General features: G+C 56.8%; 3 protein-coding genes across 14 annotated transcripts in view; all 3 read right to left on the bottom strand.

The window, feature by feature from the left end:
• Window positions 1-208: 208 nt before the first annotated feature.
• AAR2 (AAR2 splicing factor) lies at window positions 209-6,434 on the bottom strand. Its single transcript, XM_058036249.1, has 3 exons — window positions 5,672-6,434; window positions 4,232-4,461; window positions 209-1,402 (listed from the first exon to the last, which is right to left on the bottom strand). Exons 1-3 carry the CDS (start codon window positions 6,417-6,419, stop codon window positions 1,235-1,237), a joined length of 1,146 nt encoding a protein of 381 aa, XP_057892232.1. The 5' UTR covers window positions 6,420-6,434; the 3' UTR covers window positions 209-1,234.
• Window positions 6,435-7,732: 1,298 nt separating this feature from the next.
• Window positions 7,733-26,404, bottom strand: part of EPB41L1 (erythrocyte membrane protein band 4.1 like 1) — a 68,311-nt gene continuing 49,639 nt past the window's right edge. For 4 of the 12 annotated variants that reach the window (XM_058036435.1, XM_058036440.1, XM_058036438.1 and 1 more), the window contains 10 exons: window positions 19,212-21,797; window positions 18,595-18,702; window positions 17,093-17,491; window positions 15,666-15,758; window positions 15,195-15,281; window positions 14,945-15,007; window positions 13,950-14,045; window positions 12,622-12,702; window positions 11,645-11,761; window positions 7,733-10,556 (listed from right to left, as the gene is read on the bottom strand). In XM_058036435.1, the coding sequence (XP_057892418.1) occupies window positions 10,548-10,556; window positions 11,645-11,761; window positions 12,622-12,702; window positions 13,950-14,045; window positions 14,945-15,007; window positions 15,195-15,281; window positions 15,666-15,758; window positions 17,093-17,491; window positions 18,595-18,702; window positions 19,212-21,797 (3,639 nt within the window). In that variant the 3' untranslated portion in view covers window positions 7,733-10,547. The remainder of the gene's footprint in view (window positions 10,557-11,644; window positions 11,762-12,621; window positions 12,703-13,949; window positions 14,046-14,944; window positions 15,008-15,194; window positions 15,282-15,665; window positions 15,759-17,092; window positions 17,492-18,594; window positions 18,703-19,211; window positions 21,798-26,404) is intronic. The other 8 variants (XM_058036445.1, XM_058036446.1, XM_058036447.1 and 5 more) reach the window with 6 other exon arrangements.
• Window positions 21,804-25,029, bottom strand: LOC131090833 (uncharacterized). Its single transcript, XM_058036448.1, has 2 exons — window positions 24,662-25,029; window positions 21,804-24,579 (listed from the first exon to the last, which is right to left on the bottom strand). Exon 2 carries the CDS (start codon window positions 23,791-23,793, stop codon window positions 22,798-22,800), a length of 996 nt encoding a protein of 331 aa, XP_057892431.1. The 5' UTR covers window positions 23,794-24,579; window positions 24,662-25,029; the 3' UTR covers window positions 21,804-22,797.

Genomic DNA, 26,404 nt, shown 5'->3' with positions numbered 1-26,404 from the left:
GCCCCACACCAGGAAACTGTGCCTGAGACTGAAAACTCTGATCTGTCCAGCACCAGAGAGCCTGTGGAGCAGGGAGAAGGAATGAAGAGCAGTTTGGGGGTTGGATTCAGTCTGGGATTGTAAGATATGTGTGTGCTCTACTTGCCATCAGTCAGAGCTGGGCAGTTCTCTGCTGTTCCTGGGGCAGTTTTTTCTTTCTCTCTCCCACAGCCAACCCTCCCTCCAGGAGATCTCTGCTGTCCATGGCCACTGAGTGTCCCTGCAGGGCTGATCCAATCCCAGCATCCCATGGGGAGATGCTCCGCCCAGGGGAGGAGCCAAGCATTCCTGCCTGGATCCAATCTGAGCCTGGCACAGCACAGCAGCCTTTGCCCCCTGCATTGCCAGAGGAGCAGCTTTCTGCTGCCCTGCATGGCCAGAGGGAGCCCAGGCCCATCTGCAGCAGCCCTGGAGCTGCAGAGGAAAACTCCCCCCTTGTGCAGGATCCCTGCTGCAGCAGAGCCACAGCTGGCACTGCAGGAGGGCTGAGCCCCCATGGGATGGGGCTGGGACACCCCCCTGGCACACAGGGGCCAGGGCCTGTGATCACTCTGTGCTTTGTTTTCTTTTTTTTGTACTATTACATTTGTATTTTTAATTTTCCTAGTATAGAACTGTTATTCCTGCTCCCATATCTTTGCCTGAGAGTGCCTTAATTTCAAAATTATAATAATTCAGAGGGAAGGGGTTTACATTTTCCATTTCAGGAGAGGTTCCTCCTGCCTTCCTCAGCAGACACCTGGCTGTTCAAACCCAGACACCCCTACAGCAGAGGTGCTCCCCCAGCAGGGATCAGGTCCAGCCCAGCAGGAGAGGGGAGCAGGGATGAGAGGACAGCTGAGTGCAGGAGGATTGTGGCAGTGTCAGCTTTAGGGTTGAACTCCATGATATCCAAAAGGTCTTTTGGATCTTTAATGACTCTGTGACTTTGTCTGTGGCTTGTGTTCCAGGAGGAGACACTGCAGGAGGGCTGAGAAACCCCAACCGGTCCAAAGGTGCCACATGGCAACGCTCAAACTCCCCCAACACCTCTGGGCTCCTCACAGAGCTCAGCACCCTCCTGGGTTTCCCACATCTTCTGCTTCTCCATCAGAGACAGGATCAGCTTCAGACACAGCCCTCAAGAAGCTGGCAGGGCTGGAGAAGAGAAGGAAAGGTCATTTTAGAAGCTGTTTGCTCCTAAGGGGCCCTTGGCTCAGTCCACCTGCACACCCTCAGGCAGCTCCACCACCACAGGGGCACAGTCCTCAGGCTCTGCCTCAAAATCCCATCTGAATTTCTTTGTCAGGTGAGCCTTGAACTTCTCAGCCTTGTTCCTCAGAGCCTCATCCACAGCAGAGCTGCAGGTGCAGGAGAACAGCACCTGAAACAAAGAGCAGAGGTCAGGCAGAGCCCAGCCATGGCCCCAGCTGGGCAGCTCCTCCCTGCAGGGACACCAGGCTGGGATCCACACCCCGGCACTCGTGCAGCTCTGGGGGGACCCAGCCCAAGCCCACAGCTCTCACCTCCCAGCCCAAGCCATGCTGCCTTCCCAGCACCACACACATCTCACTCAGGGCAGAGCTTGGTCTGAGGCAGGAGGTGTTTGTAACTGAATTTGTACTGTGCAATTCTGAAATGGGGCCAAAGGTGAGCTCAGGACAACATCCTGACAGAAGGCATTTAAAAAATTCAAATATGAGTAGGCAAACTTCCAGCAAGTGTCTAAAGGCCAGAAAATACTTGCACCCTTCATTTCCATGGGTAGAGATCTCCCAAAGTATTTCTGTAACAAGGTATTACCAATACTCCAGGACACAGAGGAAACTTAATGAATGTCAGAAAGGAATGGGAGCTCTCTGGAAAAGCTTGGTTATCCTTAGTACAGCCATCCCCCTGTGCACAGGGTGCTGCAGTGTGGGGGAACCCCTGCCTTCCATCCCCAAACACAAATCTACTGACATGTCACAAACTCAGCCTCTGCTGGACTCAGGGGAAAGCACCTGAGTGTGATGAACAGGGCACTGAGCCCAGAGCCCAGCCCAGCCCTGCTCCTCCTGAACTGATCCAGAAATAATTGCCATAAAAAGAAATCTCCTCTGGGAAAACACAGCCTCTTATTTACTGGGAGCTGGATAAAGCACTGACAATGAGCAGCAAAGTTCTCTGCTTTGTGGATGAACACTTGCCTTTTTCTTGCTCATTCTACTGGAAAACTGCCTCTTTCTAACAGAATTCTTACACAGAAATGCTGCTGGTAGGGAAAAATTACTAGAAGATTTTACTTCCTACTTCTTCTCAATGAACTGCACATAAAATTAGTTATTTCACCAAGCTGTTTTGTTTTTTCTTTAAGCACTGGTAGGGCTGCAGAGTCACTGGTGGCTGTGCTCCTCTTGCCTTGGCTCAAACCCCAGAAATGAAGCTGCTGCTTCCAGAGATGAGCAGGAGCTGCAGAGACAATGCCCTCCCCACAGCTCTGCAGTCTGGGTGTGCAGTGGGTAAGGCAAGGCCCAGAGCTTCCCTGGCTCCTTTGAGGAAACCCACAGGAGCAGAGCATGGAGAGCTCAGTCTGCAAGGGCAATGTGGTGAGTCCTGCAGGGCCTAGGGGTGATCCTGAACCAGCACAGCTCCTGCTGAGGGGGTGAAACACACACTGAGGGAGCCCAGGCATGGACAAGACTCAGGCAGCCAAAAGGGTTTCCCAAATTCTGGGTACTGCTGGGAACTGACAGCACTGCTCTGATCATGCTGCAAACACAGCTGGGCTGTCCTGTACTAGGATGGAAAAAATCCACCAACAGAAATAAAATGTAAATTAAAACCCTCCTGAGACTTGTAAGAATCACAACTGAAAAATCTGAAAGCCACTTGATTAAAGCAATGCTTACCAGAACTTTTTACCCAGCAATTAAACCCAAACACCTTCACCTTCCCCAGAAGGACAGCAAGGACTTGGGGTCACCAAGGAGAGGAATGGAACTGCACCTGCAGCAGAGCTTCCTGCTGGGCTGCTTCCCATTGCTCAGCTTTGTCAGTGCCTGATTTGGGCTCTTTTTTGTAAACTAAGCCAGTTTGCTGCACTGCCAGCATGAGCACCAGCAGTGGGTGTTGGGGAGGATGGAACAGGAAAGCCTTATCAATATGATTGCCTGGCAAAAGATTTTGGGAATATGGAAACTATAAGTGAGATTGAAATGAAAGCAAGCTTTGAGATACCTCAGTTACTGAACAATGGGAAAACAATGGCATGGCCAACTGAAGGTGATCCCCTTGTGATGGAACAACACCCTCTGCTTGCAGACAGGCCCAAGGCTCAGAGCAGACCCTACAGCTTGGCAGAAGGGGCCCAAAGAGGAGATTTTAGGGTTTCAAATGTAACACAGGATGGTAATGTAATGATTCTTATAGGCTGCATGGAAATGCTATAGGATTTGTATATTGTACTAGATTGGTTAGTGAGAATTAGAATATTCAGCACAGAAGAAGATTTATTGTATTGGAACGGGAACCTCGCTCTCTCACCCTCTCATCCTCTTTCCCACTCTCAGCCTGCTCTGAGCTGTGTCTGGCAGCTCCCAGCAGGGCCCTGCCCCCAGGCCCTTTGCAATAAATCCCAAGTTCCAGCCCTGGCTGCAGAGATCTCTCCTGTCCGTCTGTCCTGACTGTCCCACCCCCTTTGCTCTTACAGTGGGTAACTACTGACACTGGGCTGAGGAACACACCTGCCCCACCTGTCCCAGCAGAGGCAGCACCTTTTGCATTTTAGAATAACCATAAATTCCCTCTGGATAAGAACCTGATGGCAGGAAATCCTCAGCTGTGCTAAGCAATGGAAAAGCTTCTTAAACACCAACACTGCCCTTGTCTCAACAAAGCTTTGCTGCAGCTTCCCTGCACACTGAGCAAACCATTCCAAAAATCAGCATCATCAGTCCTTCGTGCCAAAGCTTTGTGTGTTGTTTTTTCTTTTGAAAAATGAATGGCACTTTGGAAAAATTAAACAGACACCCTGCTGCAGTTGCCCAGCCTCTCTGGTATCTGCTGAGCTGAATTTCTCACTGAATAACAGAGGGGAAAAGTCAAAGTAAAGCCCTGTGTGCTCAAACAGGCTCCCATCTCCCACACAGCTGAACTCCTCTGGCAGCTCCTCCCCAGATTTGCTGATGCCCTCCCTCCCACCCCATTTCCCAGGGAACAGCCCCCAACACACCTGCAAGGTGCTGGTTAAAAAGTTGTCCTGGGAGACAATGTCCACAAAAAAATCTGCTGGGATCTCGTTGAGCTGGTGATAGAGCACGGAAATGAGGTTGATGTAAAGGTCCTGGTACTTGCCCATGGCCTCCTCTGAGCGGCACAGGATGTTCAGGAGCCTCTTCCAGTGCTCAAAGGCATCATACACGTTCCCAATCAGGAAACAGATGAAGGCAAACTGCAACTCAGCTGTGTGGGTTCAGAGAAGGGAAACAAAACAAAACACATAAGACTAACAGATATCCTGGGAATGTGTCCTCCCCAAAGCTCTGCAAACGATTTCTAAACTCTGGTTTGGCTTTTGCATAGGGCATTCATACCTCAAACACTGACCCTGTGCTGCTCTTCAGCTGGAGCAAAGCAGAATGGGGCAGGTCACCTGTAACTGTGGTTATCAGCACTGCAGAGGGACTCTACAAACAGTAAATAACACCAAACAACAAGGCAGAGCCTGCTGTTATTCTGTTATGGGACTGCAAACAGCACTGTCCTGGAATTCTGGGAGAGGCAAGCAGTGCCTCAACGAGTGTGTTTGCCTTGTTGAACTAAGAGCCAGGGTTCATCACACTGGATGCTTGGTATCAGCTGCTTTGCCACCATTCCCTAAGGTTCTCTCTACATCCTACAGTTGTCTTTGGTAATTTTGAAAAATAATAAGTTGTATAATGTTAATGTACAAAAAAAATGAAAGAAAAACAAAGGCTTATTCCAAATCTGGGTTTCAGTTGGGAGGGCTTCTCCCTCCATCCTGCAACAAAACAAAACCCTGCTCCAGGACCTCCACAAACCCAGCACTTATTTGTATCTGTAAGTCCTGGGAGGTTCCTCAAGAGGTTCCCTGAACAGGGAAGGTGCCAGACACCAGGGCCACCTCTGACGACTGCTCTGACTTCACCTGGGGCAACCTGGGCTGCAGCACCATGTTCCCACACCAGAGTCACAGAACAGAATGACAGAATATCCTGAGTCAGGAAGGACCCACAAGAATCACCCAGCCCAGCCCCATTCCTGCACAGACAACCCAAAAACCCCACCCTGGGCATCCCTGGCAGCGCTGTCCCAACACTCCTGGAGCTCTGGCAGCCTCGGGGCCGTGCCCATTCCCTGGGGAGCCTGGGCAGCGCCAGCACCCTCTGGGGAAGAACCTTTTCCTAATATCCAACCTAAATTTGCCCTGACAGCTCCAGCCGTTCCCTCGGGTGCTCTCCCTGGTCACACAGAAGGGAGATCGCAGCTGCCCCCGGAGAGGAGCTGCAGCTCCGGCCTCAGCCTCCTCCAGGCCACGGGAACAGCCCCTATGGCTGCTATAAACTCCACAAACTCCTGTCCCGCACTGAGGAGGCGCCTCGGCACAGGCTGCACCCCGAGCACAAAACGCCGTTTCCCGGGCGGGGCTCACCGAGCAGGCCCAGGGGCTGCCCGGGGTAGCGCTGCTCCATCACCCGCTGCAGGGCGTAGCTCAGGTCCATGCTGTGCCGGGTGATCTCCTCGGGGCTGGCCCCGTCGGGGAAGGCCTGCCGGGGCAGCTCGGAGAAGCGGATCTGGGTGCCGGCCCGCGGCCGCATGCGGGGCAGCCGGGCCAGGCCCTCGGCGTAGCTGCGGCACTCGGCGCCCAGCGGCGGCCGGCGCTGCCCGGCGCGGTCCCGCGTGTGCCGCCCCGCCGCCTCGGGCAGCACCTCGGCGAAGGCGCAGATCTGGCCGCTCTCGGGCTGCAGCTCCTCGGCCGCCGCCTCGCTGATGAAGTTGCTCAGCGACACCCACTTCTTCAGCGTCTCGTAGGGGTAGGGCCCCAGGAAGGGGTCCAGCTCCCGCAGGCCGTCCCGCAGCGCCTCGCCCTGCTCGGGCGGCTCGGGCCGCACGGCCTCGCCCGCGGGGTCCCAGCGCAGCACCCGCACCTCGCGGCGCCGCAGGCTGAGGAAGCGGCCGGAGCGCGGCCCCGCGTCCCGCCCGCCGCCGCCGGCCGCGCTGCAGTGCACGAAGTGCAGCCCCGGCGGCACCATCTTCACGCCGCGGAACCGCGGCCCCACGGCCCACGCGCTGTAGTCGATGCCGAACTCGGTGCCCTCAGGCACGTCCAGCACCACCACGGTCGCGCCCTCGAAGAAGAGCTGCCGGGCCAGCTCCGGGTCCGAGCGCAGCGCCGCCATGGCACCGAGCACCGAGCGGCCCTGCCCGGATATCCGGGCTCGGCGGTTCCGGGCACGGCGGCGGGAGGAGCCTGTGCCCGGCCGGCCCCGGCACCGCGCCCGGGCGGGGCTGGGCTGGGCTGGGCTGCTCGGCCTGCGGTGCGGCGGTGCCCGGGGAACAGCGGGAAGTGTTCCCGATCGCCCCGGCTCGGTCCCTGCTCGCTCGCTGTCCCCTCCGCTCATCCCCGGCTCGCTCCCCGCTCGCTCTCTGTCCCCTCCGCCCGGCCCCAGCCCCGGCCCGGCGCTGCTCCCCTCAGCCTCTCCGTGGCTGGCGGCTGCTCCCCGCTGACCCATTGTCCCCAAATCCGGCCCGCAGTCCCCCCCAGCTGCCTCCTGCCATCCCCCTCGGCCCCGCGCTTCCAGCCCCCAGCGGGACAGACGGACAAGAGCCGTGCCTGGGACTGATGGATCGAGAGGGTCCCCCGGACAGACACACGGGACTCTCACTGTGACACACAGACACTGTCCCAGCACCACGTCCTCCCTCCCAGGACAGCAGACAGGCTCAGGGTCCCCAGCGAGGGGCAGTTCCAGCCCTCCCCGCAGCCCGGGCACTCTCACCAGCACCTTCGCTGCCCCGCGCTGTGCCCCAGGCTCAGCCCCTGTCATGAAGCCGCTCCCGGCTCCGGCAGCCGCAGTTCCCGACCTGGCAACATCTTCATCTGCCCTTGGGGCGCTGAGAGCCCACCCGAGAACTGCGCCAGCTCTGGGCTCTGCAGCTCTGCACGGGTGGGGAGATGTTGGAGTCCGGAGGTGCCCGTGGAGATGCTCCGAGGGCCGGAGCCCTCTGCTCTGGGACGGGCTGGGGGTGCTCACCTGGAGGAGGCTCCAGGAAGAGCTCAGAGCCCCTTGCAGGGCCTAAAGGGGCTCCAGGAGAGCTGGAGAGGGACTGGGGACAAGGGGGAATGGCTTCCCAGTGCCAGAGTACAGGGTTAGATGGGATATTGGGCAGGAATTGTTCCCTGTGAGGGTGGGCAGGCCCTGGCACACGGTGCCCAGAGCAGCTGGGGCTGCCCCTGCATCCCTGGCAGTGCCCAAGGCCAGGCTGGATGGGGCATCCTGGTCTAGCCAAAGGTGTCCCTGGTTATGGCAGGGGATGGAAGAGGATGAGGTTTATATTCCCTTCCAGCCCAAGCCATTCTGGGGTTCTGTGATTTCTATGATCTTCTTTTTACACAAAGCCTGGTATTTCCATGTGCAGTGCTCCCGTTGCAAGGTTCTCCCTTCCCTTCTCCATCCTCTCAGTAAGGAAAGAGTCCACCGAGGCCCCTGGGTGATTTAGCATCAAACACATTTATTTCACTTTTATTGAATACAAGAACAGTGAGCACACACGCATACACCACCGAGCACTGAAAAGGAGTATGACCAAAGGGGGAGAGGGAGAACAAGGGAAGAGAAAAGGAGAGTTAGTGAAGGAACAACAGAGCGTTGCAGTTGGTTGGTAAGGTGCTTCTCAAAGAAAAATAAATATTATTATTATTATTATTATTATTGTTACTGTTATTATTACTCATGCAATCGCAGGCCAGGTTCAGAATGAATTTGTGGGATTGGGTAAAAACAGGCACTCATGTCTCCCACCCCTTTCCACAGAAAAGGCCCCTGGAAGAAAACAAGCAGTGGCCAGCTATCTGAAACAGTGTGGTGATGGGCAGGCTGGGGCTGAGCAGCAGTAAGCCACACCTTGCCAAGAAAACAAGCAGTGAGCTTTTTTCTTTCCTTTTTTTCTTTTTTTTTAAGGAAAAAAAGGTTTTGACAGTGCCACCCATGAACACGCTGCGGGAGCCAGGGGCTGCTCACTGCAAACAGAACTCGCAGCAGCCCAAGCACAGGGAGCCCCACTCTGTAAAGCTGCTCAATCCCAGGGCAGCCTTCGCTTCCCGGGCTGGGCACCACGCTGAGAGCAACTCTGCAGGCTCACAGCAGCCTCGGCTGGGCTGTGGAGGTGCCCCAGCCAGGTGGGCTCTGACCCTGAACTGTGCCATGGTGAACACCCTCCACCACCCCTGGCAGTGCCTCTGTTGGGCACGGCTGGCTTGGGTGCATTGGGAAAACAAAGGAGACAAAAGGAGCCTCTTTGCAGCTGCCCTAAGTGCTGTGAGGCTGGGGCTGTGCTCCCTGGAGGTGTGTGGCTGGCACCTGGGCATGGGCACTGGCAGCAGCCCCTGTGCTCCTGCCTTCCACGCCTCTCTGCCAGAGAACAGAGTCACTGGGGAGCAGCTGCCAGGGAGCAGCTCCCTGCTGGGCAGTGCAGGTGGGAGCAGGGGCTGCCCACGGCGTCCTCGTGGCTCAGGAGCTCCTGCTCGGGCATCCTGCGAGCCCTGGCAGGGCCTGGCACAGCACACCCGGTCCTGGGCACAGCCTGTGTCAGGGGTGGGAGACTAAAGGCAAAATGGTGCAGAATCATGGGCCCTTCTGTTTCTGTAGGAGCTAGACATAATTCCAAGAAGGAAACCCATTTCTTTCCTTTCCTTTCTGATTTTGGTTGGGAGCCTACCTGAACTGCCTGTTCACAGTGTTCGGGGCCCTGGGCTTGGCCCACGGTCCCCTTCCAAAGGCAGCCCCGGAGGAGCCTCGGCTGAAGGCTGAGCTGGGAGCAGCTCCACTGACACCTCCTGGGCTCCCCCATCCAGCCTGGCACGCTGGGGACACTGCAGGGATGGGCACAGCACGCTCCCTGCACTGCCCATCCCCTGGCAGAGAGGGCAGCGCTGCCAGCGCTGTCCCCAGCCTTTGCCATCACACCCCTGGCAGTGGGGGAGGCAGGGCACAAGCAGCCCCTCTGCCTCTGACCCTACTACAAAACTCAAGTACGTCCATTATTGGGATCCAGAAACAAAGCAAACCCACCCCACGCAGGGGCAGGGCTCCTGCAGGGGAGCCCCGAGCCCTGCAGCTCCCACCTCGCTCCCAGCTGAGCCCGAGCTCTGGGGCTGGGAGCCCCTCCTGCTGTTGGAGCTGGAGCCTTCCCTGCCCCTCCAGGTGACGCTGCCCCTCCAAACCTCACCACCACACACTGCACATCACCAGCAGGACACTCCTGTCCCTGTCCCTCTCCCCTTCCCCCCCAGCCAGCAGCAGCCAAAACCTTTCCCATTCCTTCCTGCAGGACTCACAGTCCCACGGGTGATCTAAGAGTCTCCAAGTACACCAACCACAGTCAATCCAAGAGTTAACCATTTAAACATGTTGGCATCGTCTGTACCAGCATTGTTGAATTATTTCAGCATTGTTCCCTCCCTCCCCCTCTGTTATATAGAATAATATACAGAACTGAAATGCACATCCATATGAAACCCCACAGGCTGCTCGTCAGAGATGAGAAACCATGTACATATCATTTGCTTTGTTTGAAATGAAACCCATTCCTAAATACCTTCAGAGAACAAGAGGTTGGACAAGTGCACAGAGAAGATAAGGAAGGGAAGGGGAAGAGTTAACAGAACCCCCAAAAAATGCAAAAAACCAGCATGGAATGAGGAGAAGGGCGAAACGACACTTGTGAATTGGAAAATAACTCTAAGGTCATAACTTGAATGTTTTTCTCTCTTCTTTCCAGAGGTGGGGAATGGTTTTGCTTCTGCTTGTGGTTTTTTACTTCAGTTTGCTTACTTGCTTTGTTGCAAAGCAGTTTTCCTTTTCATTCAGTGTGCAACAAATGAACTCATGATTGTGTGTCCTTTCATGTAACATGCAAGATGGTGGCTTATTGTATTGTTACCAAGATTATTGTTATTATTATGACTTTTAAAATCTGATTTGATCACCAATCCAGGAAATTCTTCAATTTATCTGCAGAGGGTTGGCTTTGTTTGTTGGTGGTGTTGTTTGCTATTCGTTTCCAGCATATAGCAGCAGTGCAAGGATGCATTTTGTTTCCTGTTTATATATATATATATATATATATATGTATGTATGTATATATATATATAATATATTTGCTATTCCTTTTTTAAAAATTTTTGTCTCTTGCCATGAACATTGCAGCCAGGATGTCTATGTCTTGCTGATAAATCCAGCATGAAGGCTCCTTCTCCCCTGTTCTCCAGGTTGGAATACAGATGTTGGCTTCCAGGAACATGTTGGTCAAGATTCCTGTGCAAGGCAGATGGAAAGGACCAGGTCATGGAGTGCCAGTCCATGGAGGCTCCTCTCTGGATGAGGGCACTGGATAGAAACTTTGCAAACACTTGGGGCCACGGTTTGCATTTAATTAGCAGGAGCTTTGGTAATTAGCAGGAATTCAGGCACTGGGCTGGTGCTGGTGCATGAAGGACATGAGGGGAGCTGTCACTCCCTCACTTTAAGCCATTCAACTAAAACTGGGTGGATCCTATGGGATGCAGGAATGTCTGGACTCGTTTGTACTGTGGGACAGGGTGAGGCAGCTCCACCAGCCTCTCATGGCCTCCCCAGCTGCACTGCTGACCACTTTTCCAGGCTTAAAAGCTGCCAATCAGAACCTTCATATGATAAAGCAATGGAAAACCCCAGTTCTGAGGAGCCTCTCCAAAGGCACCTGCAGCCTGGCTCTGCCAGAGCCCCCAGAACTGTTCCCTCTCCTCTGCACCTCTGTCCCCAGTGCTCCCACACAGGGCTCTGGTGGCTGTGCCAGCCCAGAGGAGCTGCATCTCCAGGCTGACAGGGGCAATGGGTTCAAAGGGGGCTTCTCTAGGTTCAAGCCCTGGAGAAGTGTCTGGGACTGTGACAGCTTTGGGGTGTCTGCAGGGAGGTGCAAACCTTGTGTGCTGCTGCCTTCACCTGTGTGTATAAAAACTAAACCTGGGCATGAGTGGGACTGAAAGCCTGTACGGTTTTTGTAAAGCAAATATAATTTGTGCCAATGTTGTTCTGATACTTTGGCTTTGCATAACCTGTAGCCAAGTGCCTCAGCCTACCCAAAAACCTGAGATCCCTCATTCCCTTCCCACCTCAGGGGGATAAACAGGTCCTTTCCAGGTCCTTTCCTTTTTACATCAAATGCCTCTGAGCCCTGTGCTGAGCAGGACAGCAGGGTGACATCCACAGCATTGCTTTCAGTGGCATGGTAGTGACTTCCTGACCACAACCAGGTGGCTGAGCCCAGAGCCACCATGCCACCCTCTGTGGGGACCAGAGACCGTGACCTGTGACACCGCCATCACCAGCAGGAGTAAATCACACCTGGCAGCTTCTCCACCTACCTGAGGTTTCTTGTCCCTTTCCTCTGGAGAGGGCTCTGTTTCTCTGTACACCACAGCTTTGGTTACCAGCATGTCAGGGTGCTGGAGTTTTGCCTCTTTGATTGCTAAAGCCAGTGCCTGGAAAGCAGAAGGGTGAGAGAGAGCATTTATCCTCCCTCTCCTGCAATCAGGCACCCTGACTGCAGCCAGAAAGCAGCTGAGCAGCATTCCAGGGAGCAGAGTGGGATTCCAGGAGGATAGGAATGCAGGGGTTCACAGCTGAACCCACAGCAGCCTGGCAGAAGAGGCTGAAGCCCAGCATGAGAATCCAGCATGATTGGGAATTCATCCATGACTCAGAACCCCCACGAGCTGCCTTTCTCTGCTGTTTTTCTGTACAGATGTGCTACTGAAACCTGGGCAGAGGAAAACACTAGAAAAATCTACAGGAATTATCAAATTCATTATTATAATTCTAAAAATTATTTCAGAGCCTTTTAATTACTTTATCTCTTTATTTCTTTTTCTTAAGTAATGAATCCCTGTGAGGCCACAGGGAAGTGACCTTGTGGACCTAAAGACTTGTGTCAGTCTTTGTGATTTCATCCCAAAAGTGTGTCACTTTTGTCCTCTGACACTGAGGCACCGTCACCTGGAGGCTCAATCTGTAGTGAGATAGTGCTGGAAGAGAGAGGTGACCTGGGTCACTTTGGAGTATTTCAACAGAGAAAGGACACATAGAAATGTGTTTATGACTGTAAGAAAGTGATTCCATCACTCTGTTCTGTACTGGGATGTGGCCTTTGCCATGGCTTCATGGTGGGAGATGGCCCAAGGGTCACTGCACCTGTGGGAACCCACCCTGCTGGACAGGTCTGGGCCCATGGCAGTCAGGTTTTGGCCAAAAGCAGTAAACAGGTTCAGGCAGAAGCAGAAACATGCAGTGCTGCATCCAGGGACAGCCAGAAGTGGGCAAAGGCAGAGCATCCTGCTCCTACCTGGTCCTGGTCCACATCTTCATCTCCCGTGATGATGATGCGCTTCTCTATCCGGGTCTCGGAGAACCCTCCTTTCACAGTCTGCGTGAGGAGAGGAGAGCTCTCAGCCCTGCCCCAGCAGCCAGCTCCAGGCAGGGGAGGGAACTCTGCCACAGGAGCAGGAACAGCACCAGCATCCCCTCAGAAGTGCCCTGTAATCCAGCAGAGCTCCCACTGCCCCTGGCTCAGGGAGGAGGAAGGCACAGAGCAGCCCCAGGGGAAGGAGAGGGGCTGGGGCAGGTGCCAAACACCCTCCTGCTGCTCAGCTCCTTCACAGAGCTGCTGCTGTCCTTACAGAACCACAGAATCACTGAGGCTGGCAAAGCTCTCTGAGATCACCCAGCCCAACTGTTTCCTAACACTGCCAAAGCCACCACTGACCATGTCCCCACGTGGCACAGCTACACATCTTTGAAACCCCTCCAGAGATGGGACTCCACCACTGTCACAGACATCTTCTATGAAAAATCCTTTCCTCAGGATTTTTTCCTCCTGAGAAGCTGAGAGGCCTCAGGAACAAAATGTAACCAATGGTTATCTGCTGCTGTGGAATGCAACAGGTGCATCTGTGATTGGTCTCATGGGGTTGTTTCTAATTAATGGCCAATCACAGCCCAGCTGGCTCAGACTCTCTGTCCCAGACACAAGCCTTTGTTATCATTCTTTTTTTCTCTATTCTTAGCTAGCCTTCTGATGAAATCCTTTCTTCTATTCTTTTAGTATAGTTTTAATGTAATATATATCATAAAATAATAAATCAGCCTTCTGAAACATGGAGTCAGATCCTCAACTCTTCTCTCATCCTAAGACCCCTGTGAACACTGTCACACACCACTGCCCTGGGCAGCCTGTGCCAGTGCCTGACCACCCTTTCTGTGAGGAAATTTTCCCTTTTATCCAATCTAAACCTCCCCTGGTACAACTTGAGGCCATTTCCTCCCATCCTGTGCCTTGCTCCCTGGAAGAAAAGGGTGTATTTAATCTGGGGATGCAAGAGCCATGCGTGAGACCCTCTGCTGCAGCCTTGTCTCCTTCACTTCCCACCCCTGGCCTGTCCCTGGCTGAATGCTCACCCCTGGCTGTGCCTGCCTGCTGTGGTCACACCTGGCTGGATGGCACAGGCAGCACCCAGGGCACACAGCACTCTGTGGGATTGCCATTCCATGGGACAGCACTCAGCTCTTGGCTTGCTGGAAGGAGAGGGGCCCTTTCTGCTGTACCTGGCACAACATAAATCCACCCATCCCCTAATTCCAGTGGCCTTCAGGAAGCCCTGGAGCTGCTCTCACCTTGGTGACGTGGGTGGTGGTGGAGGTGGAGAGTGTTTCTGCAGTGGCACTGAATATGCTGGTGAGCACCTCCTTGCCAGCGGAGCCGCCCGAGATCTGTGGGACACGAACAGGGGACACCATGGTCAGGGGACATCCCAGAGCCTTCTGCTCCTGGGGAGCTCAGCCCAGCCCCAGCCAGCCAGGACCTCCCTCTGGGATGTACCCCCTCAGCCCAGCAGGGAGGGGAGAGCACAGCAAGGGAAAAAGGCAATGAGCTGTGCTTCCAACTGCACCAAGAGCTTCGGGGGACGAGGGAGAGGTTTCCTCATGTATCCAGGCCCACAGCAGCTACAGAGGGCAGAGGGTATCATGGCTGCTTTTGGCTTTTCTCCACCCACCCTCAGGGCCACTCTAGCACAGAGTTCTCAGGCTGCCTCTGTCTCTGTCCATCCCACTTTGCAAGCCAAAGGGAAGGCTGGGAAGGATGCACTGGTACCTCAGCCCCAGGGCTGCTCTCCCTGCAGCACAAAGGATGAGCCTGGGGCAGCACCTGGTGTTTGGCCAGGCTGCACTCCATCAAAACGAAGGGGTGGAGTAAGAAATCCCTTTCCAGAGGAAGGGCTGTGTTGGGCAGGATGGTTGGTGGCCACCACCTCCACTGGGAGTCAGGAGACTTTGTGGGTGGCCTTGGGTGACCCCACAGGACACCTAGAGCTAAATGCATCTCAGCCCAATGCAGCAGGGACTGGGGTGTTTTTGGGAATTATCCTCCTCAGGCAGATGCTCAAGGTATGGATCTGGCATAGGAAGAACCCCACAGCTTGGGGCCTCCTGACTTCTTGCTCCCCAACCTTCTGAGCATCCTTCTTCCCTTCCCTGTACCAACATATCAGCTGGGTGCCAGTCCTGGGAACACAGCATAGGGCCCAGTGGGACCAATCCCACCCACTTCCAGCCCCACAGGGTTGCCTTTCCCAGCTTGGCCTTGCTGGTGGCACCAGGTCCCCCCTCACCGGTGACAGGGAGCGAAGGTCTGTGGTGGGAGCGGCCCCTTTGCCAGCCTTGGTGCCGTGATCCTGTAAGAAGAGCAGATGGCACGTTGGCTCATGTTGGCATGGGGCAAACATGGCAGGTGCCACTCTCCAAAGACACCCCCAGTGGGGCAGGGTCCCCCCAGCACAGCTGACCCCGGTCACTCCCACAGGAGCAGAGGGACCGCAGGGGACAGTGGCTGCCCCTCCCTCGAGGGCCAGCCCCACTTACTGAGGTCACCAGCGCTGTCTCTGTGGTGCCAGCCTGGCCACTGCTGGTGGTGGTGCTGTCCCTGCTGCCCGGGGTGCCTCCGTCCACCTGCCAGGGCAAAGGAAACCAGGTGAGCCTGGAGGTGCCACCAGGGAGTGGGTGACACTTGCAGGGACAATGTGGCCATATCCTGCTGCCAGAGGAAGCCAGGGAGGGCAGTGAAGCTACAGCCAGCTGGTGGCTGTCACCCACTAGGGATGTTCCTGTGTGCCAGCACTGCCCAGCAGCATGGCAGGTGGGGCCAGGGACACTCAGACAATATCCCTTTAGCTTGTGTTTTTGGAGGACTTCACCACGCCAAGGGTGAGCAGAGGCCCCCAACCACCCCACAAAGCCACTGCCCTCCCAGAGCTGCTGCCAGGGACAGGCTTTGGTGGGCTGAGGCTTTGGGGAGCCTCAGGGCTCAGGCTCTCTGGGGAGCCACCGTGTCACCTGGGCCGTGTCTGTGGCGCTGACCCGAGGGGGAGCGGAGCCTTCTGCTTCAGGCTTCTTCACAGTCACAGCGTCTGCCTTGGGGGCTGAGGGCTGCAGGAGGAACAGCAGAGAGTCAGCAGAGCCTGGGGCACGATGCCAACAGTCCTGAGTGCTCTGTCCATGGCACAATGCTGGAAAGAGATGACCTTTAAGGTCCCTTCCAGCCCAGCCACTCGAATTCTGTGCTCCTTGTGCAGCAGCCCCTGGCAAAGCATCCCTGCCCTGCTCCTTCGCAGGTGCCACACACACAATGGCACACAATGTTCTATGAGTGTCACACTGAGTCCTGCCTGGGCAAACTGCAGGGCTGGGATGCTGCCCTGGGCAGACAGGCACCACCCACAGTGCCCTGTGACCCACACACCCCAAATCAGCCCTGCTGCTCTGTCCCTGGGATTTTTAGGATAGATTTATAGACACCATGGATAAGGACAAACTAGTCTTCAAAAGCCAAGTGAGAGCCACCAAACCAGTTTCATGCCTATGCTGCAGTCATTTTGTGATCTGTACCAGCTCCTGGTGGCTCTGGGTACACCTGGGGTGTCAGAACCTGGGGGGAATGGACACAGGCTGGCAGCACTGCCCTGCTGCAGGAAACTGGAGCTGCCAAGGGCTCCTGCATGGGAGATGCTTCACCAGTGCTCCAGTGAGCCAACAGCCCTGGAGTGGATCCCCCACAGCCACAGCTACACACCAGGGTTTCCAGGCTGGCTCAGAGACAGCTCCCTCTAATTCTGCAGCTCCTTCCTGGCTTTAGGTCTGGACTAACCTCGGCAGCTCTGGCCAGCACTGGGGACTTACCTGCAGGGCTGGAGGCTGCCCTAGGTGGGAGGGCCAGAGATGGCCCTGCCCAGCACAAAGACAAGGCCACACAGATGCTGTTCCATCCCCATGAGTGCACTCAGCCCCACACACATGCACATGCAATTTTGTTAGCCCTGCTATGACCCCTCCCAGCACAGAGTGACCCTCCATGAGCTCCAGGGCGGTTCCACGAGGCCAATCCCCCCCAGCCCCAGCATGACCAGAGAGGTTAGCGGGCAGCACATGGCTCTGCACTACACAGACTGGTCACTGGATTCATGCAGGACACGAGGACAGCTCCCATGGTTAGTGCCACGTGCCCTCCCTGTGGCGCACATGCTGCTGTGGGCTGTGCTGGGGCAGCCACACACAGGGACACAGGTGACAGTGACTTCTCCTGGTTAGCAGATGCACCAAGCACGCGACAGAGCCATGCAACACAGACACAGCGTGCACCGGGCAGGAACGAGGGGTGGCAGCCAGCATGCTCCCCAAAACCAGCCGGGAGCACAACGCAGGCACGAGGGACACGGAGGCACGACGGCACCGGGCCGGTCTCAGTGAATGGTGTCCCTCTGTACCTCTGCCTGGGAGACATCTGAGCTGGGCTGGGAGACCTTATCCCGGCCTTTGACATCCTCTTCCAGTCCAGGAACTACTTTGTCAGCGTGCTGCAAGGAAACCAGGCCTTCATCTTCTGTTTCGCTCTTGTCCTTGTCCAGCTCGGGCAGGCTGCGGGAGATGTCCTCGAAGGCCGTGCCGTGGAAGTCCCCGATGACGGTGAAGTCCACCTCTGCCTCCAGGCTGGAGGTTGAGCTGACGGTGATGCTGGAGCACTTGCGCTCGATGGCCAGGTGGTTGTCCTTCAGGAACACCGAGTCCTTCTCCTGGTCGGGCTCCTCGTCGCCGGTGTCGCTCTCGGGGGCCCTGTGCCGGGGCGGTTTCACCCTCTCCTCGGGGCCCTCCCTCGCCCCCGCTCTCTGAGGGAGACACAATCGTGGAGAGAGAGACGGGGCCGTGAGCACCGCGGGGCAGCGCCGGCGGGACACGGCAGCAGCACGAGGAGGAGGAGGAGGAGGAGGAAGGCTGCAGCAAACATCACAGAGTAGAGTCAAACACAACTCAAGCATGGAGACCGAAACCTTTCTGACAGCAGTGGCTTTGCTGCGGGAGAGAAGGCGACTCCATTGGATTGTGCCAAAAGTTTGTTGGCAATGAATCATCTCAAAAAGGCTCGGTCAGACAAAAAACAAGCTCGGCCAGCTTGGAGGCACTTCAGTGCACCGGTGGAAGCAGATGGATGCAAAACAATGGGTCTGACAGGAGACATTCAGAAAGAGCTCAGACGAAGGGCTATCGGATGTCAGTGACTCAAAAAAAAAACAAACAAGGGAAAGAAAGAGAGAAGAGTTTGAAAGGAAAGGGCCCATCGGCCAGGCACGGTGAGGGAGAAGCAAAGGAAGGTGCCAATTCCACTGAGGAGGAATGAGCCAATTCCACTGAGCATCCTGTGAAGCATCACCCTGGGGGGAGGTCCAGCCCAACAGCTGCCCCGGGGTGAGTCTGCCCCTCCAGAGGCCTCAGGTGAGTCTCAGGGTGACCTGGTCAGTGTAATTGACAGCACAGCCAGAGCCAAAGGATGACCTCCCTCCATCCACTCTTCTCCAGACACAGACATACCTCTCAACTCTGCCATCGGAGGGGACATGTCCCATTGCCACACTTTGCCATGAAGCCATGGGAAATCTGCACCCAGTTGTCCCTTAGGAACAGCTCTAAGCTCATCGATGCCAGAGGAAACCCCACCTCCTGGCCTCTGCTCCAGGCGTTACAGCCAGGGCCATCCCCCACGGGCCGGGCCTGCCGGCACACCCCTCCCTCGGCACTGTGGGAGGTTGAGAGGTATGGACGAAACACAGGGTGTCCAGCAGCACCGGGGAACACGCTGCAGACACGTGTGGGGGTGTGTCTGACCAATACATACAGAGAGCCCTGCAAGGGGAGCGGAGGGGCAGCACAGCCCTGGCCGCGGGGCGAGCGCTCACACTGCCGGGAGAAGCACTTATCAAAACAGCACTGAGACCTGCGAGACCACTGGAACAGCAGCCTTTACATTCTCTTCTTTCAGGCTGGATTTTACTGATGGGTCACATAAATCCTTCTCTTCCCCACTTGGTTGCTGAGATTTGCTCTGGATTAGAGAAAAGGGTTAGTCGGAAGGAAATGAACTCTGCAGGAGCTGCTCAGGCGCTCACGAGAGCGAGGGAAGCTGCTCCATCAGCCGGCCACCAGCTTGCTGAAGGCAGGAAGGGTGGCAGCTAAGCAAGAAGGGGTAATCAACCAACGTAGGAAATGCAGGGGTGAAGCTGGAAGCGTGGGCCGCGTGTCCGTGACAGTCCCAGCTGCTCCAGCCACCCCCCGGCGCCCTGTCCTGCTCCCGGCCACGGAGCTCGGGTGCCCCTCCTGGGTTCAGCATTCTCCAGGGAGCCAAAATGTTGGGGGGCGCAAAACAAAAGCTGATGAACCGACTGGGCAGCGGCTGCGCATGCAGCCAGTGAAGCCTGACCACACACACAGACAGAGAGGACAGGGATGCAAAGCGCCTGCTGCCAGTCAATGGAGTGTGAGGAGCCACTGGACACGGGCAGAGCCACAGAACATGCGCACGAACGGCCCGTCCGGACGGCTCGCTGCGGTTACCACGGCCTCGGCCAGGGTGAGCTCACAGCCGGAGTCGGGCGAGGCCAGCTCGGCACTGTCTTCTTCGTGCTCGGGCTCGGCAGAGACTCCTTCCTTCAGGGACTGAGGCTGGGAGGTGCCTCCTGAACCAGCCCCTTGCCCGAGGGCCAAGGAGCCCATGCTGGACACAGGTCCCACTGCAGAGGGTGAGGCGAGGCCGGTGCTCCAAGGCAGATCCTGGGCCACATTTGCCTTCCCCGTGGCTGTCACCAATGTCTCAGCTTCAGGCACGTGCTCCTGTCCCTCCTGGCCCGCCCTTCGCTCCGCTTCACCTTGCTCAAACATCTTGATCTTGGAGGCCACGGAAGTTTCCCTGTAGCTCTTGCTGTCCTCCTGGCTTCCTGGGGCCAGGGCAGCATCCCTGTGCTCGTGGGCCACAGCTCCTGCCAGCCCAGCCATGCACACCGACAGCCCAGGCCCTGCTGGATGTGTCTCACCACCTGACTGCCCTGTCCTGCCTTCATTCACCACGGCAGAGAGCTGGGATGCCTCGCTTCCTTGGCACAATCCTGCTGCAGGGGACTGGAAGGGAGGGACATCAGCAGCTGCTTTAGGGACAGAGTCATCCTGTGGTGGCTGCCCCGGAGCCAGGTCACTGTCCCTGGTGCTTTCTGGGACTCTCCAGCTCCCACTCTGCAGATCTTGTCCAACACTGAACTCTGAGTCCTGCTGTGGCTCTTGTGCTTTGGGATCTGCATTGGGGAGGGGCAAGTCCCTCAGGATTGTCTCAGTCTGCTGTTCTGCTTCTTCTCCCTCAGGGGGCACCTCAGCCATGCCAAGGCTTTTGTCATGGGACAGTTCTTCCATCCCAGAACCTTCATCTCTGGTCGGCTTCCCTGACCCTGAGCCCTGGAAGAGCTCTTTGATCATGGGCTTCTCTCCCTGCACTGGCTCTTCAGTGGCAGGCACGTTGTTGTTCTGCACTGTGTCCATGTCCTGGGCCACCTCGCTGGTGGCCAGGTCTCTGACCTGCACTGACTCTGCTGCAGGGTCTGTGTTTTGGGGTGGGTCTCTTGTAACAGGACTTTTCACCTCACAGGGTTTCCATGAGGCAAATCCCACATTTTGGGATTGCTCTTCAGCTTCAGGATTAGTGCCCATGGGCAATGCCACCTCCTTAGAGGGACTCCCACGCTCGGGCATGGCCACCTCTCTGGCAGGGCTGGTGCCCAGGGACAGGTCTGTGCCCGGAGGCTCCGTACCTGCAGATGGCTCCGTACCTGCAGATGGCTCCACGGGGACTGGCCTGGGTTTCTGGGGAAGGGGTGGAGGGACAGGAGCACTGGGTTTGTCCCTCTCCAGCCCCGTGGTGTGAGTGTGGCCCTGCCAAGACCCAGCTGATGATGGTGGTGACTTGGGCTCTATCTCTTCCATCTGAAGAACCACTCTGGTACTTTCCTCCCTGTCACTGTCTGCTCCAACCCTTCCCGAGAGCCCCTCCAGGGCTGGGCAGATGTCTGGGGACTGTTCTGGGCTCCCTCTGTGCTCCTCAGCCCTGGGGCCATCCCCTGCCAGGCCACATGGCTTCAAGCCTCCCACCGAGCTCTGCAGCTCCATCTCCTCTGGTCCCACCTCCTGGGAACACAGCAGGGCTTCACTTTCCATGGATGCTCCTCCAGGCACCCCAGCACCAGGTGCTTTCTCTGGCTGCAGGGACAGCTCTTCCCACCCTGAGAGGGGATGTCCCTCCAGGCTGGTCCCATCACAGCTCATCCCACGTGGCTCTGGTGCTCCAGTGGGTTTTTCAGACACTGTCCTGTGTTGGTGACTTGCTGAGGAGGGGGCTTGGAACCCTTCTGCCACAGGTGTGACATGCTCGGATCCCTGCCTGGATGTGTTTACTGGGGCTTCTGGTCTCTCCTCCAAGCCAAGGCACCCAACAGTGTCCAAGACCAGGTGTGTTTTACTGTCCTTCTCCTCCCCCTCTGGATCTCCTAAGTAGATGATCCTCTGGGTTGCAGAAGTCTCTGAACTGTCGTCACCAGCCTTCACTTTAATTTTCAGGACCTCTGGGGCCGTGGCTGCCACTCTGGCCTCCTGCTTCCTGAAGGCTGCAGAAGCACGGTCCTTGGAGAGCACCTCACCTTCTCCCTGGGGAGGCTCTGGCTCCAAAATCTTGGTCCTTTGCCTCTCTTCAGGCTGCTGACAGGGCTTGGGCAGCCCTGGCTCCCTGGTGGCTGCGCCTCTGCCCGGCTCTTGGGGCTCCCCCTCTGCATTCTCGGCGGGTGGATGTGCCTCCCCTGGGCTGGACTCACCCCTGCTTTCCTTCTCATAGAGCTCATCCTCCCACACAGACTCAAAATCCTCGGGACTAGCAATCATTTTGGCTCTCTTCCTCGTCTCCAAGGCTGCAGCTGCCGGCTCTTCCTGGCCTGCCCCGTCCTTGGCTTTCCCTACCGTCACCACCACTTTGGTCAGGCTGCCACTCGTGCTCCCCTCCGAGGTCCCTGCACGTGCTTCTTCTGTCTTGGCTCTCAGAGTTTTCCTCAGAGCTACAGCTTCCAGCCTAGGGGCTTCTCTCTCTATAAATACCCAGTGCTCCGAGCCCTGCATTGCAATTGGAGCAAGAAGAGTTAAACGCATCAGACACCCGGCCCCGAGTGCTGCTGGCACGACTGGCACAGCTGCTCAGCCTGGCACAGGGCTGCCTACATCATCATCACCATCATCACTGTCGTTATTATTATCATTATTATTATTATTACTATTACTATTGTTCTTATCAAGGCCAGAGTTGAGGCTCTGCACAGAGCCCAGCCGCTCATTGATGGGGAGAGGGGCTGGAAATAAGGGGCTGATGCCACATTGGGGATCAAGCCAGTGTCCTCTCTGGGGACAGTGCTCTGCTCTGGGTGGTGGCCCCCTGACACACCTGCAATACCTGGGGCTCTGCTGGTGGCCCAGAGTGGGAGTGGAGCTCCCAGCACACACGAGAACACCACCAGGGTCTCTCTGGAGGCAGGGGAACACAGCTGGCTGTCCCCTTGTTTGCAGCTGGCTCTGGCAACTCCCAGGGGTGAGATTTCATTGGAAGCAAGGCCCTGGGTTCTGGGTAGCTTCACTCTCAGTGTCATCCATGTGCCCTAAGAATTTGTCAGAGTGCCAAGAGCACGAGCAGGGAAAGAAACCACTGCAAGGCATCAGCAAGGCCCTGTCCCTTTCCTACCAGCTGCTGCAGCTCAGATTCCCCAAAAGGCCATCCCTCCTTTCCAGCTCACCAGGGACATCTCCTCAGAACCCAGCCATGCTGAAAACAAGTGTTCAGCAAGTGTCACCTGAGAAAGGCTCCCTGGGAAGTGTAAAAGATCACAGGTTCAGCAGCAGGACCGAGCAAAGGCCACGGAGCATCCTGCAGCACGGCCACAGCGGGAATGTCACCGTGCTGCTGGCAGGGGACACCAGGTCACTGCTGCCAGGGACACCTTGTACATCCATGTGCTCATCCTGCACGTCAGCTGAAGGCCTCATGAGGACACAGAACAAAGCACTGCTAGAATCCAGCCACTTTTGGAACAGCAGGTAGGAAATAACTCATGGGAAGAGAGTTTCAGGAGAACATCTGCACCACGGGGCAGCTCAGCCACCCCTGGCAGCACATGAGGAGGGCAGTGCTGGGGCTCCCCTGGGGCTGGCACTGCCCATGGCACAGCCTGCAGCAGGGGTAGGGATGGCCCTCGAGGGCACCAGGATGCACTCCAGGCCCAGGGAGGGGCTGCCTGGCCGTGCCCCCTCCAGCCAGGAACAGCTGGAAATGTGAGCCTTGCCCCATGCAGGGCACATGGGGAATGTTTGCAGCAGTTGCACCAAAATGCAAACCTAGTGACTGATACTGAAGAAAGGGAAACAGGGGCAGAGGGGAGCAGAGCCAGAGAGAGGAAGGGAAGATAATATTAGAGAGAAAGAAAGGAGGAAAACCAGTTACTAGTGGAAGAGCTCCCACAAGGAAATGAGAAGTCAGTGAAAGCCCCCAGCAGAAGAATGCCATTCCCAGCTGCTCCTTTCTCTGCCAGGTGTCAAAGGAAGCAGAGCTCCCTCGGCACAGTGCTGCAGGCCCTGCCCTTGCCCTCACTGCAGCCCCCCACCCGCCCCTGCCCCAGGCTCTGCCAAGATTCCCTCTGCCCCCAGAAACCCCCAGGAGCCTGCAGGGAAGCACCTGGGGGCTGTGCTGTGGTGCAGCCCATGGGCACCCCAGGAGCACACCCCACCCCTGAGGGCAGGAAAGTACCAGCTCCTTGCAGTGCCAGGGCATCCACAGGGATGGGCAGCAAGGCAGCCTCCTCCTCTGGTGCCAGAGGGATCCTTGGCAAGGACTATGCCCTGGCCAGGCAGCCCCAGTGAGCAGCAGGGGCTGCAGGAAACCTGACCCCCAGCCCCCTCCAGCAGGAGCCTCTCCCACAGCCCCTTCCCCTGCACCAGCTGCTCTCCAGCTCCCTTCCTCCACTCCTGCCTCCAGGGCAGCTTTTGTTCCTTCCCAGTCCATGGCACCGGGAACAGAGCCCACCAGTGCCTGCCCCGGGGCTGTTCCCAGCTGGGTGTGACCCATGGCAGCACCATCCCCCCTGCTTGGGAGCTCCCTGGACTGCCCTGCTGCTCTCTGGCCCTCAGTCCCTGAGTCCCTGTGCTGCTGTGTGACCCTCACTCCCGGTGCTGCTGTCCAGCTCTCAGTCCCTGTGCTCTCTCTGTCCCTCAGTCCCTGTGCTGCTCTCTCTGTCCCTCAGTCCCTGTGCTGCTCTCTCTGTCCCTCAGTCCCTGTGCTGCTCTCTCTGTCCCTCAGTCCTTGTGCTCTCTCTGTCCCTCAGTCCCTGTGCTGCTCTCTCTGTCCCTCAGTCCCTGTGCTCTCTCTGTCCCTCAGTCCTTGTGCTCTCTCTGTCCCTCAGTCCCTGTGCTCTCTCTGTCCCTCAGTCCCTGTGCTGCTCTCTCTGCCCCTCAGTCCCTGTGCTGCTCTCTCTGTCCCTCAGTCCCGGTGCTCTCTCTGTCCCTCAGTCCCGGTGCTCTCTCTGTCCCTCAGTCCCTGTGCTGCTCTCTCTGTCCCTCAGTCTCTGTGCTCTCTCTGTCCCTCAGTCCCTGTGCTGCTCTCTCTGCCCCTCAGTCCCTGTGCTCTCTCTGCCCCTCAGTCCCTGTGCTCTCTCTGTCCCTCAGTCCCTGTGCTGCTCTCTCTGTCCCTCAGTCCCTGTGCTCTCTCTGCCCCTCAGTCCCTGTGCTCTCTCTGCCCCTCAGTCCCTGTGCTCTCTCTGTCCCTCAGTCCCTGTGCTGCTCTCTCTGCCCCTCAGTCCCTGTGCTCTCTGTCCCTCAGTCCCTGTGCTCTCTCTGTCCCTCAGTCCCTGTGCTGCTGTGTGACCCTCAGTCCCTGTGCTGCTCTCTCTGCCCCTCAGTCCCTGTGCTGCTCTCTCTGTCCCTCAGTCCCTCTGCACTCCCTGCTGTCCAGCAGCCACGCTCAGTCAGGACACCGCTCACTTTCCTGAGGGTGCAGCAGCTTCTCTCCTGCTCCTGCCCTGCTGTCCCACTGCTGAAAGCATTCTCAGCCAGGACAAGGATGGGCAGCTTGTGGGCACCTGTACAAATCTCCTCAGCAAAGCCCTCTCACCCCTCTTCTCTGGCTTCAAACCAGAGTCCTTCAGAGGAGATCTTCCCTGAGCAAAGGGGATGGTTTTCTTCAGCCTCCTCTTCTGAACTAAGGCCCAAGATAAATGTAGATCAAAAAGTCTGACCCCTGGAACATCTTCATCCATGACAGGACCTCTTCACCAGTCAGGAAAACCCCAAAGTTTCAGATTTATTCCCAAACCAGATTTATTCCCAGATTTATTCTTCCCTCTCCTCAGGCTCTCGAGATGGGCACAGCCCAAGGGGCATCCAGCTCCTCCTTGGTGTGGTGCACACTGTGCTCTGGAGGGCTCTGGCCACAGCCCACAGCTCAGGGCAGCCCTTTTGTGTCCAGAGCCTGAGGGCTCTGGGGGATGCTTGGAGCAAATCCCTGGACCCTGGGGCACATCCCCCAGGGAAGCAGGAGAGGAGCTCGTGAGGAGCTGTCAGTGGGCTGGAGGATGGAGCCACAGCAAAGCTGCCTCTGAAGGGCTGATGCTGGGAATGCTCTGTCCAGAGACCAGTCCTGACCTCCCAAGGGATAAGTGACTTTCACATTCCTGCCTTCCCTCCCCATGCACCTGCTCTAGGGACAGGAGCAACTGGGAAGGGCATTCCCAGTGTGGCCTTCAGCACAAGAGACAGAAAGGAAAGAGGAGAGCAGGGAGTAGAGACAGCCTCTGCTCCTGCCAAGGGGGGCCACAGCTTTGGAGAGGCACACGGGGGCTTCTCCCCTGAGCATCCTTCAGTGCCCCTGCTGCCCTTCTCTGCTCTGGGGGAGACCCAGCTCACCTGAGAGGAAAGCACAGCCTCAGGCAAGGATAATGAGGGAATCAGATGTTGGGACAAAACAGGGGGCTGGAGAGGCTCCTGGCACTGCCCAGTCCAGTGTTCCTGCCCTCCAGCAGGAGTGGGGCCAGAGGGCTGGAAGTGACAGACCACCCAACCCCATGGGCACCAGGGGACCTCCTGGCAGTGATGAGAGCTCCAGGCTCTGCAGATGTGCTGTCCTTGTGCCATCACCCCCTTGGGGCCATGACTCTCTCAGGGAGACCTCAGGCTCTGGCCTGTGGGGACACATGGGGACACGTCAGGGCTGTCTCAGTCACAGATGCCTGTAGAGAAACCACTGGTGAGGCACCTCAGCACCTGCACCCCAGCTCAGGCTGGGCACACCGAGGGCAAGACTGACTCAGGAGATGTGTGTGTGCACCTCACACCTGCAGTTTCTGTCCTCCAGCTCCCAAATCCTGGGCTGGGGAGGGTGCCAGCATGGAACAGGAGATGCTGATGCTCCGTTGGAGGTGCCATATCCTTGCTGAAGCCCAGGCTGTGCCCCAGCCCTCCCTGACCCCCATCCTGCCTCCTGGGGATTGCTTCAGCCAGCCCAGGTTCAGGCTCCTGCCCATGTTAGTGACTCTGCATGGTCTAAGGGACATCCACATCGAGCAAGAGTGTGCCCAGCCTGTCCCCCACCCCTCTGCCTCCCCTGGGGTGCTCAGGCAGGACAAGTGTCCCAGCATTGCACATCCCTGGGGCCAACCATGCCAGAACCAAGGCTCAAACCCCAG

The sequence above is a fragment of the Melospiza georgiana genome, chromosome 17 (genome assembly GCF_028018845.1).
Source record: "Melospiza georgiana isolate bMelGeo1 chromosome 17, bMelGeo1.pri, whole genome shotgun sequence".
Classification (NCBI taxonomy): Eukaryota; Metazoa; Chordata; class Aves; order Passeriformes; family Passerellidae; genus Melospiza; species Melospiza georgiana.
The sequence above is the reverse complement of the archived record's forward strand: the minus strand, read 5'-3'. Positions and strand labels throughout refer to the sequence as shown.

Excerpts from the sequence above, each read along its gene's own strand:
- LOC131090833 (XM_058036448.1), bottom strand. The coding sequence starts at position 23,793 with ATGGGTCACACCCAGCTGGGAACAGCCCCGGGGCAGGCACTGGTGGGC.
- AAR2 (XM_058036249.1), bottom strand. The coding sequence starts at position 6,419 with ATGGCGGCGCTGCGCTCGGACCCGGAGCTGGCCCGGCAGCTCTTCTTC. Across the intron at positions 4,462-5,671 it reads GCAGCCCCTGGGCCTGCTCG|CTGAGTTGCAGTTTGCCTTC; the intron begins GTGAGCCCCGCC and ends GAACCCACACAG. Across the intron at positions 1,403-4,231 it reads TTTTAACCAGCACCTTGCAG|GTGCTGTTCTCCTGCACCTG; the intron begins GTGTGTTGGGGG and ends TCTTTGTTTCAG.